Source organism: Lissotriton helveticus, chromosome 1_1 (assembly GCF_964261635.1).
Source record: "Lissotriton helveticus chromosome 1_1, aLisHel1.1, whole genome shotgun sequence".
In the NCBI taxonomy this organism is placed as follows: domain Eukaryota; kingdom Metazoa; phylum Chordata; class Amphibia; order Caudata; family Salamandridae; genus Lissotriton; species Lissotriton helveticus.
The window spans coordinates 1,998,493,995-1,998,512,809 of NC_136057.1; the positions used below are offsets into that span (position 1 = coordinate 1,998,493,995).

Here is an 18,815-nt window from a genome sequence, read left to right on the forward strand (position 1 = left end):
TAGGGCAGTGTGCACTGAGTGTGTGCAGTATGCACTGATTGCGGACTGTATTAAGATGTGTTGGGAGGGGGGAGTGTTAAAAGTACGCATGGCAAAAAGCAAGCGCAGGGAACAATTGTGTGTGACCCACGAAAAAGCGAATTGAGAGAATTAGTGGACATTGCCTATGAGCGAGTAGACTGCGTTTGACAAATTGGGGATGCTGCTCTGAAACCTAGTAAAAAAATTAAAAAAATGAACTAAAGCTGTATTTGAAGCACACTCCCTTAAAGCACACTTCCATTTCTGAAATGGCATTGCTCCGTGCACACGTTGCTTACTCAAGCTATGGCACCAGAAAGACGCCACTTTTTATTTTGTCTCTTGACACTTGGTAAAAGAAAACACAAATAAAGCCGTATTTGATGCGCACGCTGTTAAAGCAGACTTTCAAGACTTTGTTAGTAAATGCTTGTTAGTAAAGGGAGCAAGCGAGAAGATGAGCGGCCGGGAAACTGAAAGTACGACCGGCCAGCCATGAATAATTAGGGGAGGAGAAGCCGCAGAGCGCACGCTGGGAGAAGCCCTTTGATGTGGTGGCGGCCGTGAAAAAATGCAATTAGGAGGGAGGCTGATGCGCGTGCTTGTTTGGTCACGTGATTCACGTGAACTCGAAGAAAACCGCACCAAAAAACCCTTGGTTTGACGAGTATTTTGAGCACTTGAATTCTCGCTCCGCTCAATGCGCATGCGCATTGATAGGTCGCGAGACCTAAAAACGAAATTGAGGCGGGAGGCTTAGCAATGTTGTTTACAATCCTTTCTGCTTGAAAGATACCTTTTAATTCGGTCCAATCATGAACAAAAACATGTTTTCCCAGATAAACTAAACAAAAAGATCATTTGCACAATACTGTCAACTGAATCAGCCATGCTGGCCATGAGGGACGCCAAACAACAAAATATTCAGACTTCGGGCAAGAAAACACCGACAACAGAACAAGCTAACAAGCCCACGCCTCCCCCACTCTCTCCAGGCACTTCGCCATTTGAACCCCAGCCTGCTCCACGCCTTCCCCAAACGCTCATTAAAGCTAACACACCAGAACAGGTACCACTCACAGCAACAAAGAGAGCAAACGGCCTGCTGATCAGGGCCGCGCACGAGTTGATTCACATGCAGACATTATACAGTTCAAGCAAAATATATAAATACCGTCCTCGAGAAAGCCTGCTGTGAGCAGCGGAGCAGCTAAGCAAAGTGTGACTCAGGCAAGCGCCCGACAGCTGTTTAGTGAGATATTAACTTCCTCTGGGGTCTCGCGATGTGTTTATAATCTTCATGCAACGTGTTGCTTATTTTCGTGTTGGTGTTCACGTTTCCATAAAATTACTCTTTTCCGAATCAAAACCAAAGATTTGAAACTCCTCTTTTAATAATTGGATTTTTTTCGTCGTTTGATAGTGTGACCCTGATATTTTAAAACGATTCAGTAGAACAGATGGTCGGTCACGGACAGCGGGAGGGGGGGCGGAGCACGGACAGCGGGAGTGGGGCGGAGCACGGACAGTGGGAGGGGGGGGGGGCGGGCAAGAAAACACAGACAACAGAACAAGCTAACAAGCCCACGCCTCCCCCACTCTCTCCAGGCACTTCGCCATTTGAACCCCAGCCTGCTCCACGCCTTCCCCAAACGCTCATTAAAGCTAACACACCAGAACAGGTACCACTCACAGCAACAAAGAGAGCAAACGGCCTGCTGATCAGGGCCGCGCACGAGTTGATTCACATGCAGACATTATACAGTTCAAGCAAAATATATAAATACCGCCCCCGAGAAAGCCTGCTGTGAGCAGCGGAGCAGCTAAGCAAAGTGTGACTCAGGCAAGCGCCCGACAGCTGTTTAGTGAGATAATAACTTCCTCTGGGGTCTCGCGATGTGTTTATAATCTTCATGCAACGTGTTGCTTATTTTCGTGTTGGTGTTCACGTTTCCATAAAATTACTCTTTTCCGCATCAAAACCAAAGATTTGAAACTCCTCTTTTAATAATTAGATTTTTTTCGTTGTTTGATAAAGTGACCCTGATATTTTAAAACGATTCAGTAGAACAGATGTTCGGTCACGGACAGCAGGAGGGGGGGCGGAGCACGGACAGCGGGAGGAGGGGGGCGGCGGGAACGGCCAGCACTCACCTGGACTTCCTCCGGCGGCGGTCGGCCGCGGAATGGCCAAAACAAACATGGAGGACAAAAAAAAATAAACCCCGCCCACGGCCGCATGACGTTGTCAGAAGGGGCAGGATGAGTAAAAATGGCCGGAACGCCCCCGAATCTGCTCCGCAATTGACGGACAGATCTCGGTTCCAATGGCTAGCCTCCATTTATGGAGCTAGCCAATGGAACAGAGGGGCGGATTCCCAGCCACACAGTGTAAGACATAAGATTTCGCCTGCGCGAATCGCTGCTTGCGCAGCTTTTCGCCAGGTCGAAACCTAAAAAGGGGTACTCAATCATTGATTTTCACAGTCATTTATGTAGTAAACTTATTGCGAGATGGCTTGATACCCTAAAAGAAATATCTTAACTGGATCAATAACAGAAGCATGCTTTTCTCTACTACTTCCCATGTTCTGGACCTTTCTTTGTGCTGCAAAGGGCAACGGTAAATATAACAAGCAAGAGAAAATGTTGCTGCTCCAATAACAAATGCTTTTAAATCTTGCAAAAACAACAGTTGATGGACAGAATGCAAAACAATGTCATACATTCACCCTAGTACAGAGATCTGGGTCTAAATCCATCGTTTATTTGCTCACCATGCCATTCCAGTTTGGACCCAGCCATATGCAAATCAGTCTCGACCCTGTGCCCCATGGGAACAGTCCAGCCAGAACTGCCAAGCCAGGTCCTCCCTGGACAGGAAACAAGCATCCTAGGACCGGTTTCGGGCTTTCAGACCTCTTCAGACAGGATAGCTTGATTCCAGTGGCGTGGAGAGCATGGGACTCACGCCTGAGCATACCCATCCCACTCGGGGTGACAAATGCAAAAACAACAGTTGAAGGACAGAATGCAGAACAATGTCATACATTCACCCCAGTACAGAGATCTGGGCCTAAATCCAATAACAAATGCTTTTAAATCATGACACGGTCAGCATCAGAGATTTCTTTGTTTGGTTTCAAACTGGAAATGTTTCAAGATACTACTTGGCCTAAAGACTGAGCAGCCAGCTCAATTTCCCCCGAGGAACACAACTTGTATATTCCATGAAGTGCTTGCTTCTTTTTTTTTTTTTGCCCCAGGGCCCTTTAATATTGGAAAATGGATTGTAAATTATTTTGTGGCCCCTTTCTCCGATATGGATGAAGCCAGAACAAAATGTGCACAGGTGCAATCCCTGTGGAGTTGGGGGAGGAGTGGCGAGGGGGAGAGAGGCATTATTTCATTTACATGGGACACTGCCTCATGCAAATGAGGGCACACCATTACGTCAGCGCAGCGGCATATTAAAAAAGCAGGCAAAGAATGTGTTTGGGGGTGCACTAATTGTGCGGCATATATAAAGTTGCAACACAGTTATGTGGTCCCAGGTAGAGGAGCATGTAGGTCCCGGGGTTCCCCAGGCATTCAACAGCCAGTGGGCGCAGTCGCACTTCACCCGGCAACGGGGTGGGGCAGGGAGATTGGTGGAAATCACTGCCCGGTTTGTCAAATGTTTTCCAGTCTGGCAAACGGTTGCTCATTCTTTCAATGATGACCTTTCCACAGTGCAAATACAAGCTGTGACATTCATTTGTTTCCGTAATAGGGCACATTATCACCAAACATAACTTTGTGAATAGCGCAGAAGACAGGGAGTCCTATATCGAATATAGAAATTAGAAATATTATTGGACAACTGGATTGCTTGCTGTCCCTATTGGTAATTGCTACAGCGCCCCATGCAGGGGTAGTAATACAAATACTACAAAGCAATGCAACACCGGTAACCACATTTAATTAAAATGAAAGCTGTATTCTATAAGCCATAGTACGTATAACAAATATTTTGCAGTTTACCTGTTGTGTGTAACTAAGTTGTCGGCCTAAATCGTCTTCTGTTTTTTTAAGTTTTCGCTCCAGCAACAATTTTTCTTCCTGCATTATATGAAAAATAAAAATGTATTTAAATACTTAGACATAATTTCTACTTTCTCTAACTTGGTTATGTACTACTTGATAGTCTTCATTGGGAGTATGCAAATCGATAAAAAAATGTGATGTTGTAGAAGAACATTACATACTTGTAACAATCACACAACTTCATTTATCGTCTTTCCGGTTCATTTGAAATTAACACAGCCTTAGCAGAGATCATGGGCTCCTTTGACCATTAGGCATCCACCTTTTCACCGTTAGGCCACTTCAACATCCAGGCAGAAGAGAAGTGCCTGCCTGCTCTTGTATTAGCCTTGATCAAAAAGTGACTGGTGCAACATATAGTGCAAGGCACACTATTGACAATGTCTTCAATTCTAACAATGATTTAGTACTTCAGTTGACAACTTTTCTCCAATGTCCAGACCACGCTACACATGTCATACCATTCCAAAGCAACCAGGCTTACAAACCATCTCCAGCAGATGTAAACTAAGCTCCTCTGCTTTCTGTTGATCCTTCTTCAGCTAATTTTAACTACTCACAATGGCTTTATAACTGCTCCAATTACAATTTATTTGGTGTGAGAAAGAGCCTCTTTTGACATGGTTAGCCCCCACTTTTTGCCTGGTAATTGATGTGTTTTCGATTGTAGTGCACATGGTCCCTGCCAACCCGGTCTCTTATTCCAGTGCTTCTTCCCTAAAACATATCCCCAATTGGTACTTCTGCCCTCTGTAAGACTAGTAAGTAGTACCCTGGGTACCTAGGTCCTGGAAGCTGAAGCGGGTCATTAAAACCCGCCTCACTAGGACCATGCCACTGACCTTGCAGTTTGCATGCCGTTGTGAGGGAAAAAACAACATGGCACCCAGCATTGCCTGTAGGTATAGGTAAGTCACCCCTCTAGCAGGACGTACATCCCTAAGGCATTATACCACAGGTGAGAGTATATCTGCCCAAGTAGATATGCCCCTACAATACTTCAGTCAATTCTTAAATATTGTAAGTGCCAAGGAAACCATAAGGAGTACATGGACTGTAAACTAAACAACTCGAGTTCCCAAGCACCATGATGGCTTCACTGAAACCAAGAGTGTTTGGTACCAAACAGCTCCTTGTAATAAATCCACACGGACACCAGTGTGAGATTTATGAAAACATGTACTCAGAGGGCACCTCAGAGGTGCCCCCTGAAAACCTACCGGCCCTGGTGTGGGCACTGTAACCTTTCAGGGTTAACAAGGAGGGAAGGAGCCACCAGTCAGAAGTGTTTTGAAAACCGTAGGTTTATTCAAAGTCAAACATGGGGCAAAACAATTGAAAATTTGTCCAGAGCTCTAGGCAGGTCTTTGAGGTCTTCCTCCGGCTCTTCGGATTAGGACAGCACTTCACCGGCTCCGCTCAAAAGGAAAGAGAAAGGAGAGGTGGCTTTAGAACACGGCTCTACTTCACTACTGAGAGTATAGGGTAGGGTGTGAGGGCAACGTTGTGAGGAGGGGAGAACCACCACCAAATGCCTTTGAAAATAGTCACTCGTACTGTTGGCGCAGTGGCGTTTCACCTTGTGTTGGTGTAGTGATAGTGCACAAGGGAAAAGCGTGCGTTTCCCTATTATACTAGAGGGGTTCCCTCCCAGCCTCCTCGTTACCCGGCCCCTCCCTTAGAAAATAAACCTCTGAACCGGCCCCGTACCTTGCTGAGCCACGCTTCTTCCTGAGCGTGACTGGGCAAAAAGTGGTGACGGTGGCCTCCTGGCTTCTCCTTGTTCACGTCTCCTTCTCCGGCTGCTCCCGTGATGTCTCCCGAGGTACTCAGCTGCTCCGACACGGCTTCCAGGCGGGGGTCCTCTTCGGTGCCATGCATTGTGCTCTCCTTGGGTCACGAGGTCCTCAGCTGCTCCGACACGGCTTCCAGGCGGGGGTCCTCTTCGGTGCCGTGCGTTGTGCTCTTCTTGGGTCGTCTTCCTCCTCTCCCGGCTTCGACACCGCGTTCTTCCGGGTCCGTCCCTTTAGCGTACAGCGCTGAAGCGGATACACCAGCACTGTCTGACGTCACGGAGGGGGAGGTCTCTTCAGGAGAGTCCAGGCTTTCGTTAAGAGCTCAGAAAGAGGAAGTAACTCGGACTGTGAAACCTTTACCTTCCAAATCAAGATCACAGATAACTACACGTGGACTACTAATCTACAAACCACCTAGCGCAAAAACGCCCCTAATTGAGTCGTTAAGTCCATTTTTAGAATCAAGCGTGACAGGCCCTGACTATACAATTTTAGGAGATTTTAATTTACATCTAGAGAAAACCTCTGACCCTAAGATAGCATCATTTATGGATGCAATGTCAAATTTTGATTTGGAACAAAAGGTACACCTAGATACCCATAACGCTGGCCACACACTGGACGGTATATTTACCTCATGTCAGAGCTTAAATAAAATTGATACTCTCCTGGTCCCATGGTCGGACCACAAGGTAGTCCTGTTTATATTAGAAATTAAAGAAGATACGGGGAGACCTGTGGAAACCCTTAAGAAAACAACATACCCTGACTGGTCTAAGGTTAACCATCAGGCATTTGTTGATATACTCCGAACAGCTTATCCTACATTTGATGCAAACTGCAATATAGCCTGTAAACAATTCAACGAGTGGTTAGACACTGCAGTTAAACTCACAGTCCCACAAAAAAAAGTTACCTTTAAAAGAAAAACCCCCTCACAGCCGTGGTTCTCGGAAGCATTGAAGGCACAAAAACAGAAGTGCAGAAGAGCAGAAAAAAAATGGAGAGCCAATTATGACACCCAGCTCAGACAAGAATATAAAGCTGCTTTATCCAGTTATAAAAAAACTAATAATAACTGAAAAAAGTATATATTTCGTTAAATTATCAAAATTTGAAAATAACTCAGAAGGAATGTCATCAGACTTCTGTAACACATTAGGTGAATTCGTTGTTAGCAAAGTATCTTCAGTCTATGACTCCTTTAAAAATCACAACACGGAGATGGCAGACCAGGATACCTTACACCTAATAAATCCGGTGTAACAATCAGCTCAACCCCATTTCACCCCTCCTACAGTAGATCAGATCCAGAAAGAGGTTCTTACCACTAACTCAGGTAGCCCAATGGACCCCTGTCCACCTAAAATAATGCAAATCTGCTCAGAACAGCTGAGCCTGGTGTTAGAAAAACTATTTCTCCAAATTATCGAAACCAACATCTTTCCAGATGATTGGAAAATGATATCGATCAGGCCGCTACTGAAAAAAACAAACCTAGACTGTGAAATGCCAAACAATTATAGACCAATAGCCAGGATCCCTTTTGCCGTGAAAATTATCGAGAAACTGTTAAACAAACAGTTATCCCGATATTTGATGGATGGTGACTGGCTGGACCATTCTCAGTTCGGTTTTCGCTAGGGACACGGAACGGAGACTGCTCTACTCACAGCAGTGGAGGAAATTAGGCAAGTGTTGGACAATGGAGCGAAGGCCGCCTTGGTGCTACTTGACCTATCGGCGGCCTTCGATACGGTCAGCCACGAGATCCTCCTAACCCGACTGAAAGCAGCAGAAATACATGACTCAGCATGTACCCTCATTGCTTCCTACCTAGAGAACAGAACTTTCTCGGTAGAATCAGGAGGAGCTAAATCCAATATATTCAATCTGCCATGCGGGGTCCCGCAGGGCTCCTCGATGAGCCCACTCTTTTTAATCTATATGTGGCCCCTCTTGCTGAAATAATAAGGAACTGTGGATTCACTCCAATATCCTATGCTGACGATACTCAAATCTTGGTGTCAATCAGTAAGGATGTGGAGGAAACAGCAGAAAAATTTCAACATTGCATGGTACAGGTCAGCCAATGGATGAAAAGAAACTGCCTAAAACTTAACGGGGACAAGAGTGAGGTCATGATATTAGGAGGTAACACAAATATATGGTCTCCCTCCTGGTGGCCTAAAAATATGGGACGATGCCCAGAATCATCAGAAAAAGTGAAGAACCTGGGAGTCACTCTAGACACCAATCTCTCATTTGACGCCCAAGCCAGCAAGCTGGCATCAACACTTTGGTATATCCTAAAAATGATAAAAAAGATACTACCTTATCTACCGCAGGATTCGCGTAAGACAGTGGTGACAGCTTTAGCTTTGTCAAGACTGGACTACGGAAACGGCCTTTATGCTGGAGCCAGGATGAAAATCTTAGCCAAACTTCAACGCCTGCAGAATGCAGCAGCCAGGCTTGTATTAGGCATACCTAAGTTTGAACCAATCAGCCACAAACTAAAAACCCTACACTGGCTGCCAATTGCAAAAAGGGTACAATTTAAATCATTGTGCTTGGCATACAAGGCGATTAACGGAACTGGATCACAATTCCTGAAGTCACATCTAAAACTTTATGAGCCAAATAGACTTCTCAGATCCGGCCAAAAGAGACTCATCAGGGTCCCGAGATTCAGAAGAGCTAATTGGGGCAGAAGAAGTTTCCTTGTACATACAGCAAGAACCTGGAATCAGCCTCCTCTTGCCATAAAAATCAGCCCATTCTTGAAATCTTTTAGAAAGGAAGTTAAAACCTGGCTTTTCTCCGCATAGCTCTAATTAACATCTTTAAGAGCCAAGGGTATATCTTAGCGCCAAGACGCCGTCGGGCATTCGCGCGCTCTATAAATTGATAAATCAAATCAATCAAATCAAAGGGCCCAGTCCAATCCTGCGGAGTAGATGAAAAATCAGTCACGGGGGATGTTTCGACTGGTCCCGTGACAGGCACTGACTGTCTTTAGGCAGCCTGCCACACACGGACATGCTTTTGAATCCATGGGTGGAGAGGCTCTTCTCTCTGTGACCAGAAACAATGCACATCATAGGCAGAGGTGTTACACCTCCTCCCCCAGGTTGGGGCTGTGCTCAAAGGGGAAGCTTCAAAGGCCTGTCTCTTTTGTAATGAGACCCCCTGCCACAGCTGCTAGCAGCAGATGACAGCCCCGTTTTACACCCCCACTTTGAGCGGGAAAACTCAGAAAGGTTAGGGGGTGTGCCCACCTTTGCCAACTCGACCCCTCAGGTGGAGGTAGTGAAGTTATGCACACTTTTCATTCCCCTCCATCTTGAAGATGAGGGGATTCCTCCAATCAGGGCTAGGTCTATGCCCCCTCCCACAGGAGGGTGACATGACAGAGGGTGTAGTCGCCCCAGTTAAGGTGCCCAATGGCCCTACCTACTACTCCCCTCAAACGTCCCCTAAATTTAGTACCTAAGAAAAGACGAATTAGACACCGTGCAGCAAAGCCTGAAGAGGACTACTGACTTGGCCCTAGCCCTACCGGCCTGTCTCCAGCTTTAAAGACTCTGCAAAGAAGACCCCTGTCCTGTGGCCAACGACTTGCAGAATCCCAAAGACTCCTGCCTGCTCTTCAACAAAGACCAGAACTCCTGAGGACAGCGGCTCTGTCCATAAGAATTCAACTCCAAGGGCTCCAGATCCAACGGAGACTTCTGCCCACTCTGCACTTGACCCCCATGGCCCGAGTCTGAGTGGCTCACCTGTCCAGTGAAGTCACCTCAGCGATCCGAACCTCAGCGATCCGAACCTCGACTCCAGCATTGGCTGGCCTCTCATGAACTCCACAACGACCCCTGCAGCCTGAATCCAAAGGCTCCCCCTGACCGCTACCGGCTCTGGAAAGAAAACTCTGACACCAAAAAGCACCACTGCACCCAAAGCCCCTGCGCCTTGGTGAGCTGAATCGCCGGTGTACGTACAACGCCCTACATTTCTACTTACCTCTGCTGTCGTTGGTCTCCCCCCCGCATCCTCCTGTGCAACGCCTCCAGTCTGTTTGTCGAAAGCAGAATCCTCTTTGAAAAGCATTGGGACCAAATGCTGAAATTACACCCTGCAGCCGGCCGGCCTTGTGCCGCTGGTGGTGTATGTTTGGTGCTACTTTGTGGCCCCCTCCCACCTGTGCTGGTCGTAACCTCCAAAGATTGGCCGCTGCAACCATTTACTTACCTCCAAATAGTGTGGCTTTGAGCACCCCAGTGTCCATTGGAACGTAATGGGCCAAACGCCAATTTTGACCTCTGCACCCAGCCTCCCCTGTGCCGCTGGTGGTGCAGTTTTGGTACTCACTGGACCCGTGTCCCTTGATTTCCTTTGGTCCCAAAGACTGGAACTGCAAGTCTGATACTTACTTGTTCCACCGCATTATTGTTCTCCTCCATAGGATAGCATTGAAATGTTCAGAAAATTGTTCTAAGTGTCGACTTTTGAAAGTTAAAAGTATTTATATTTAAAAACGTACTTATTGCGAAGATCTTGGTCTTAAAATAAAGTACAACTGCTTATTTTTCTAAAATTGGTGTGGATCTCCTTCTTGAGCGGTGCGTCCATTATTGGTCAATGTTGAGCACTAAATGTCTTACACTCCTTGGCATTCGGCCTAAGGATGCACGTCCATACTATCATTAATAAAGCAATATGGGGTTAAATTGAGCTCTGTACACTTCTGGGGAACCCCTGAACTGTGTGCACTGTATAACCACCCAGTGGCATACAATACACAGAGCCAACTTCCTACACTTGGGCACTCGTAATCAGGCTCCAATACTGAGAAGACAGATTTATCCTTGCTGGAATTTTCTCCCCATCTTGGTGGCCTAGTTCCATGGTTATAACCTTGTACCTGTTAACCTGGTGAGAGACATATTTGAAAGGTTTTTCGAAATGTGGTTTTTGTTTCACAACACATCAAGATGGAGTGAATTGAGAATTGTAAATTGTATCCTTTACAGAAGTCGTTTCAAATCAACCAAGCTGCTATACTCGATAGTACTTGCGGGCCCAGAAGTCTGGGGTATTCCGAGACATAATACAGGAAATGTCCTCTGTACCAGGCCTAGTGGTTGTACTCAGAATTTGCAGAGTTGCCCAGCCCATGCACACTTATGATTTCTTTCTCCTGATCCAATTGCCAGGCCAGAATAGAGGTTGGATGTGGGCCACATGTAAGGATGATGACCCCCATACATCAGAAAATGATACGTATTACAGAGTAATCTCACGCAGATAAGGAGCAGCTGTGACAACGAGTAGGTGTTGAGTGATGGCACAGTTCATGCGCTAAGTCGAAGACGTAGCAGTGTCAATTTTGGCTTAATAAATTCAGCTAAGAGTAACACATGGCACCACTATGTAGTGGTACTTTAAAACCCTCCGACAGTGCACGTTTACAGAGGCTATAAAAGAATTTCTTGGTCAACCTTTTAGTGTGCTGCAGAGAGGTCACATGGGCTTACTAGTTATGGGAAGCTTGTACCACGTGAAACAAGCAGGTCTTCCCCGATATTGGTTAAAATGGCAAGTCCCCTCTGTGAACGAAAGACAAAATATGTTGCATGACTCAAAAAAAACTCAGATGGAATGTGAAATCTCCCATCACACTGCTTGCAAAAAGGGAGGTTTAATATGGGCTAGCCAATTTCAATTGAGCAATTACTGGCTTCTACTGCAGTGGAGGACATGTTAGCACTAATAGTGCTTATGATGTCAGGTGAGAGTTCAGAAAAGATCTTTTATGGTAGATGCTCAACATGGTTCTTTTGGGAGGTTTGACTTTTGAAGTCTGTCTTGTTGGCTCAGGGTTCAAAAGAACAATAAAGCTATTACAAATCTGGGAGGCACAATAAGATCTGAATTCTTCCGGTTCTCATCTTTCAAGGTCAGGGAGTTTTTTACAATGTTGGTCAGATGCTGAAGAGGCTTCGTTAGCTGTGGCTGGCCACATCAACTGTAAGAACTTTTAGAAAAGCTCTCAAATTTATTTATTTTATTTATTTATTTATTTATTCAAAGTTTTATATAGCGCGAACAAGATCCTTACAGATATCAGAGCGCTTCACAAAGACAGGGTAGGGGCAGTAGGAGTGAACAGAGATAATGGGAGCAGTATAGTAGTCACTAACATGGTGGGATAATAGTAACATACATAAAACATATCAATATACAATCAGGTAAACAAATAATATAAGACGGTACAAGTCATTGATCCCACTACAGGGGTGTTCAGGTGCACCTTGGGTGTGTGGATGGCTTATACCCAAGTCTTAGTGTAGCGAGAACACTGAGTGGGGGCATCTGGAGAGTGAATCAACGTGTATCATATATTGGTAGTGACAACATCAAGTTAGAAGTATAGTGCCAGAGGACAAGGTGAACAGTGATACACAGCAATGCAGAGTCTCTGATCCAGCATCAATCATGTTCAGGAGATCTTGGCCAGAAGGATGGTTTTCACCTCTTTCTTGAAGAGTGCAGTGGAGGAGATCAGCCTAGTTTCAGGCGGGAGCGCGTTCCAAATCCTGGGTGCCATTCCAGAGAAGTAGCGCTTGTATGTTTTCTCTTTCCGGAATCTACGAGGTTTCAGGAGTAGGTTTTTTGTACTTCTATTGGACCTCGACCCTCCTGAGATAGACAACTTTTGAGCGAGGTAGTTGGGTGCATTGTGGTGCACGGCCGCGTGTGTCATAACTGCAATTTTTAGCTGTATTCTGGCTTCAAAAGGCAGCCATTTTAGAGACTTTAAGTCTGGGGATATATGCGAATGTTTTCTTGAGCCAGTAATGAGTCTTGCTGCAGCGTTCAGGGAGGCTCTTAAGGGTGCAGTTGTGGATAGCGGGAGTCCGCTGAGGGCCACAATTCCGTAGTCTATTCGAGGGATGACTAGAGCTTGTACAGCAGTTTGGAAGTCTTCGGCAGGGAGGAAAGGTTTAATTTTCCTCAATGTGTTGATTTGGAAATTAGCTGCTTTTGTGGCTTTGCTAACGTGCTGCTGCATGTTGAGCTTGGCGTCGAGTGTGATGCCTAGGGATTTCGCCGAGTCCAAGATGGTAGGTTGGACATTGAGTGCTGTTAGGTTATTGAGCCAGGTTTGGGTGGTGGAAGTTTTCGCCGGGGGTGAGATGAGTAGGAACTCGGTTTTCAGAGAATTTAGTTTGAGGTGATTATCTGCCAGCCAAGATTGAGTGTTAATAAGCGTGGAATTCAGATGTTTGATATCTTCCGGGGATTGTAGCTTTAGGTAGAGTTGTGTGTCGTCGGCGTACATATGGAATTGGACATTGGAGGCTTGGAGCAAGGTGGCGAGCGGTTCCATGACTAGGTTGAACAGTGTGGGGGAGAGGGAGGATCCTTGTGGAACACCTAGATCTGCAGGCACAGGTGTGGATAGCACATTGTCGATCTTGAACTTCTGTGACCGATTGTGAAGGAAGGACGAAAACCATTTGAGAACAGAACATTTAATTAAATGTGTGGCCAGACTAATCAAGGCAGCAAAATGGGTCTTCAATGCCCTTGTGATTTCGTGTGGTATATTGTCATTTGGGCTTTGGAGAGGTCTCCATTAGTTCTGCAGGTTGTTTAAAGTAAGTGAGGCTACTGCGTTGAAGGTTTTGATAATATTTTGGTAATCTCTAGAAGCTCTTCTCGCTTACTCGCTATATCTGCATACCATGGAGGAGGCAAGCAGAGTCAGATAAAGGTTGCTTTCAATACAGTCATAAATACAGTTCTTCGTTTTCTGCACGGGATGTAGAACTACTAGACAGGAATATTGCTTTTGATTACTGATGGATTACATAGCCAAGAAGATAAGAACCGCTGTAACATGCCTTGAGTTGCAGCACTAAGTTGATGACTTCCTCAGGAAAGAAATAACTGTGATGGGTTTAGGCTTGCGGAAGCAGCTTGGTATTCTAAGGTGCAGCTTGGGTCCATTACTTTAAAAAACACATGGTCTCAATGCATCAGTAACACTCAATTATGGGTTTTGTGCCTCATTATGTTTATGTGATGGAGGCTGTGGGTCTAATAGAATGCAGCCTGCCTTACCTTCAGATAGCTTAGAACACCTGAGCAAAGATTATCAGTGTTTTTGTTTATAGTCTTGTTCATACATTGGGGACAAAAAAAAACGACAAATCCTTTTGGAGCAGACAGTAATAAACTGAGGAGAAACAGAGAAAGTTAATTAATTTAATGGGTTCACATAAATCCCTGTTGAACAAATTCCAAAAGCATGTGGACTAGGGAAGGAAAAGAACTGTCAAAAATCTGTACCTAAAGTTTCATTCGAAAGGCTTAAGATGACAAGGATTTCAAACAGTGTCATACATAAGTCAACAAAACATGATAAATGGCAGACAGAAAATACACCCACGAAGACCAAATGAAGACACAATAAATACAAAGCTAAACGTGCATTTTACAATCAAATTGGAATGTACATTTTAAGCTAATGTCCCAAATGATGAACAGGCGCAAAGCCATGTACATAATCTGGAGACGTTTGAGCAAGGAAAGTACCAGCTATAAGAGTATAAACCCCAGAAGCAAGCAATGGAATGGAACGGAATACAAGAGAAGCCATCCAATAACAGGTAAATGTTTGTAAGGAACCAAGAAACACTTCAGTGGAATTAAAATGTGTATTACCTTAATACCCCTTAAACAGATAGCCAAGTACTTCTTTATATCTGTATCACTTCCGGGTAAAAGTTTTAACGAGAGGTGTGTCAAATGTTTAAATGGGTTGGTTTCCACAACATTCAAAAAGGCAGGCGTGTGGTCCAATACCGATGCTGAAGAAACTAGCTGGAGCAAGAACCTTTAAAAAAATGATTAGACAGATTGAAACAAATGACATCATGTGGTAAAAAACAGATGTCAATTAGGGAAAATTAGAAGTAAATTAGTAGTTTATGTAAAGACTATGTAACCTTGCGGAGTATGCTACAAATAATTAAAAAAGAAATCATCAACCATTTGCTTAAGCCACTGCAATTAAAGGTACCTAATAAAAAGCAAATACAAGTGATGCATCTTTTGATGTCGGAGGCAGTATTCTTGAAATTAAGGCACACCATATGAAAAACAAACAGCTCCGCTACATCAAGGGTACATATCTCTTTTAATACCCCTCAAAGTTCAGGGCTGTTTTTTCGGGTATCTCAGAGGAGCTAAGAAGATCTTCGGTACATGCAAAGCTTCTCTATGGTCCTATTGCGGACTAGTCCACAAAACTAGTAGAAAACAAGGTAATCACAAATGGATTATTGATTCTCTCCTGCCCCCACCCAGCTCAGTAATGACAGTTTACATTTTGATTCCTAGACTACACTTTTATCAATTTTAACAATTTCACAATTAGAAAATTTGGCAAAAGTTTCCAGCTTTTGTCTGTCAGAAAAATAGAAATCTCCACTGTAGAGAGAGCACAAAGTGGAAAATTACCACTAGAAAACTATTTCTGTACAAAGCCGGAGGATAACACACTTTATCTACGCAGCAACCTAAAGTTAATATAAACAAGAACTATTGCTGAAGAGAGAGCAACGATTATTAGGTGGATGTGAACACAGTGAACAGGCATTGTACAGTCACTCAAAATGAAAGGAGTCAGTAGGTAAAGCGAGCTGACTTGTAGCCCCCATGCTGTATGCCGGGATAGGCGGAAGATAAGTAAAAATGAGAATGGTACTATAACAGCCCAATGGATGAAGCTCCCTGACCAAAAGACCCTCTATGTATGTAGATTATTTATATTCTGTATGATTTTTTGGGGGGGGCGGGGAGGGGGACACAATCTTAAGAAACCACTAAATCTGTATCTATGGCCACATCTAGAAAATAACAGGGTGGGGCGGTCTTTGAGCTGCAAGCTGGCATCTTTAAGGCCATTGGCTACATTCATGTAAGCAGGACCTTGAATCTCTCTGTGATTCTGTATGTCTGTGTATAAAAATGTCCTTCAATTTTAAATACGGGAAAATGAAAGACGGTTTAATAAATAATACTCCTATGTGATCTTAAATCTATTTTAATTATAGAACAGGTTTTCATGGTTATTAAAAAAAGAACATTAGAAAGAAAATATATTTTTCAAAAAGGAATTGTTCTGTTTCAAGTGGAGAGTTTGCTCTACGTTATAAAAGTGTTATGCAATTATGTATGTAGACAGATTCTCTTGTTATGAACCATGCTTTTGAATATTAAAGGAGATCTTACTTCTGTAAAGATTTTTCTTTTCAACCTACCATTCATAATCACCAATTTAACCAATTAAAACTAATCTTTTGATGTGTATAGAATTGGGCACACCACACACACAGCCATAAAAGATGATGTACATAACTCGCCACAAAAAAATTGTAGAGGCTTAACAAGGTAACCAGACTAGAGTTATCCTCAAATTACTATATGGACTATAATGCGAAAATGGATGGCGATTTAAAAATGCTAGACCTCACTCACAAAGGACCGCTAAATAATGGCAATTAAATATGAGAACTCCTCTCACCTGGTCAGACTGCAAACCTAAAAAGGACCTTGCCCGAGTGTCCTTCCTTTCAGACTGCCATAGAAGGGAAAGTGTTCTCTGCCTCGAAGTCTACAAGACATTAATGACCTGGTCTAATTCTGAAGGAACCTGAAAACTTGTTTATTTTTGCAACTTTTTTGCAAGCTAAACCTGCCTTGCTGCTCTCACAATTTCCTACACTAATACTGCTTTTATCATCCTTTCAAGGTTTAGTAATATGTAATGCCACACCTTCTAAAAGAAATGTAGCACGTTACTAGTAAATAGGGTACTGTTCAGTTAACAGCATTGGATTAAGAACCGAACAATGGCCAATACCACTTGTATTAACAACAGGATTAAAATAGGCTTGCAAAAGATTGCCAAATAGGAGTATTATGCATATTATATCCTAATTTTGATTGTTGTTGTTTCTAAAAACCCTTCTTCACGCTAAGATATCTGCCAGGCATCACTGTAATTTAATGCAAATAAACGATCTGGCCCAGACAAATTCTTTTAGTGGATGGTTACCTATGCCTAATGTTACTAGAGAAACACTAGTTTATTTTCCACCCAGTCTTACAGTGCAATAAGATACCTAGACAAATGTATGTATCCACTGCCAATGTAGCAGTCGGTGGTACCATTTTCTGCATTTTTTGTGTTACTAGGTGCATAAGAGATCTACAGTTTTGTCTGGTCTGTAAAATGGTTCGCAAAACAATACATATCACTTAAAAAAATAATTGTATTTCCTCATTTCAATAAACCCTGGGCAACTTAGTAGGTTGGCAGCACAGGGCACTAGTGAAGAGCAGGTAGGAAAATGAAGAATTTTGCGGTATTTAATTGCTTGCAAATGGGCAGAAATAATGTTTATGATAATGCAATGAACATAAAGTATCGGGATAGTTTTGAGGAACTCAGGACATTTTCTTAAATAATATCGATTCCTTACCTTGGAACTTCTTTGCTTTGTTCTTGAATACACTGTTGAAGCAGATCAATAAATCTTTGTGGAAAGGCAGAAAAATCTACCAGAAGACTCTGCTGACATTTCAGACTTCATCAAAACATGAGGGGAAAAAGTGGATTAGCACAAATCGGTAAGGGAAATCAAGTCTTAACTGTCAATTTCAAGGTGACTAAAAGCATACATTCAGAATGTATGTGAACGTTAACACATTTTTAAGTCAAGGACATTTAATAGCCCAGTGTTATGTCAGGTTATTCACACACACACTAAGAAACTTCCTTGCATTCCCCCTGGCAGAAGGTGTAATTTGTCAAACCAAAGAGGCACACCATTGTAACTTAGAAGCATTTCTTTTACAATACAATCAGAACTAAAAAGACCAAGGGAAAAACAGTTCTGTAGTGATGATCCTGCAACTAAAAGCAACTTCTCACAAATGCTGATATTAAGTTTTATGAAGCAAAGTGAATACATGGAAACGGGACCTGGCAAGAATTGCCTTGAAAGCTGGAGGATGTAGTAAGGCAGTCTCCAGTGATAGTACTCATTAGCTGTACATTTTTGGATGTACCAAAAACGTGTGCACTATTATTGGCACAAAGACCGATCTCAAATGTAGCAAGGAAATGACATGACCGCTCTCCCATTGTACATGTGTCCGTCACAGAATGTACAGCAAAAAAACAGAGGTAAGGTTTAAGAAACTCCTAGATAAATAATCTAATACAATGCCAAATATTAAACTTAAATTTAGGTTATACCTCATGATGAAAGAGGGGTCAGTTTGATACATTCTTAGATATCATTAGATGTCGAGCACTACGTTGCTCCTAGGACTGTGCTGGAACATTCCTTGTGAAATACATTTAGCTGATACACCGTTTGAATTACTGAAATAGGCTACTGGATTAAAACAAAATGTATTCTATGTGCTGAAGTAAAGGGGTGGTGATTTGAAAACTGTACACAACCTTTAAGAATGTTTTTGTTATAACTTACTTTGTCTTGCAGCTGTCCCTTGTGCCACTGCTATGTACATTAATGCTAATTTTGCTATGGGTTCAACACTTCAATAGGAAAGTCGCGCTCATTGGCCGGTGCAGACAGTTAGCTTTGTTTTTATTCTATCAAGATTAGATCGTGTTTCGCACCAGAACGGTTAGCACAATACCACACAAAAAGAAAAGGTCATCAGCAACCAGTCCAAAGAGAAACATATTGAAACAGTTTAAATGAAACAGATTTTGCTGTCCTTATTACAGTCTACCAAGAACAGCGATTACTTTTAGGACACCCATGATGTGTTGCTCATAAGCGAACACTTACCCTTAAGAAG

At 43.4% G+C, this 18,815-nt stretch overlaps 1 protein-coding gene across 1 annotated transcript in view; it reads right to left on the bottom strand.

The window, feature by feature from the left end:
* Window positions 1–18,815, bottom strand: part of SASS6 (SAS-6 centriolar assembly protein) — a 208,140-nt gene that overhangs the window by 151,001 nt on the left and 38,324 nt on the right. The window contains exons 4-6 of the mRNA XM_078644440.1: window positions 17,462–17,566; window positions 14,637–14,808; window positions 4,045–4,122 (exon numbers count right to left, since the gene is read on the bottom strand). Coding sequence (XP_078500566.1) covers window positions 4,045–4,122; window positions 14,637–14,808; window positions 17,462–17,566 — 355 coding nt within the window. The remainder of the gene's footprint in view (window positions 1–4,044; window positions 4,123–14,636; window positions 14,809–17,461; window positions 17,567–18,815) is intronic.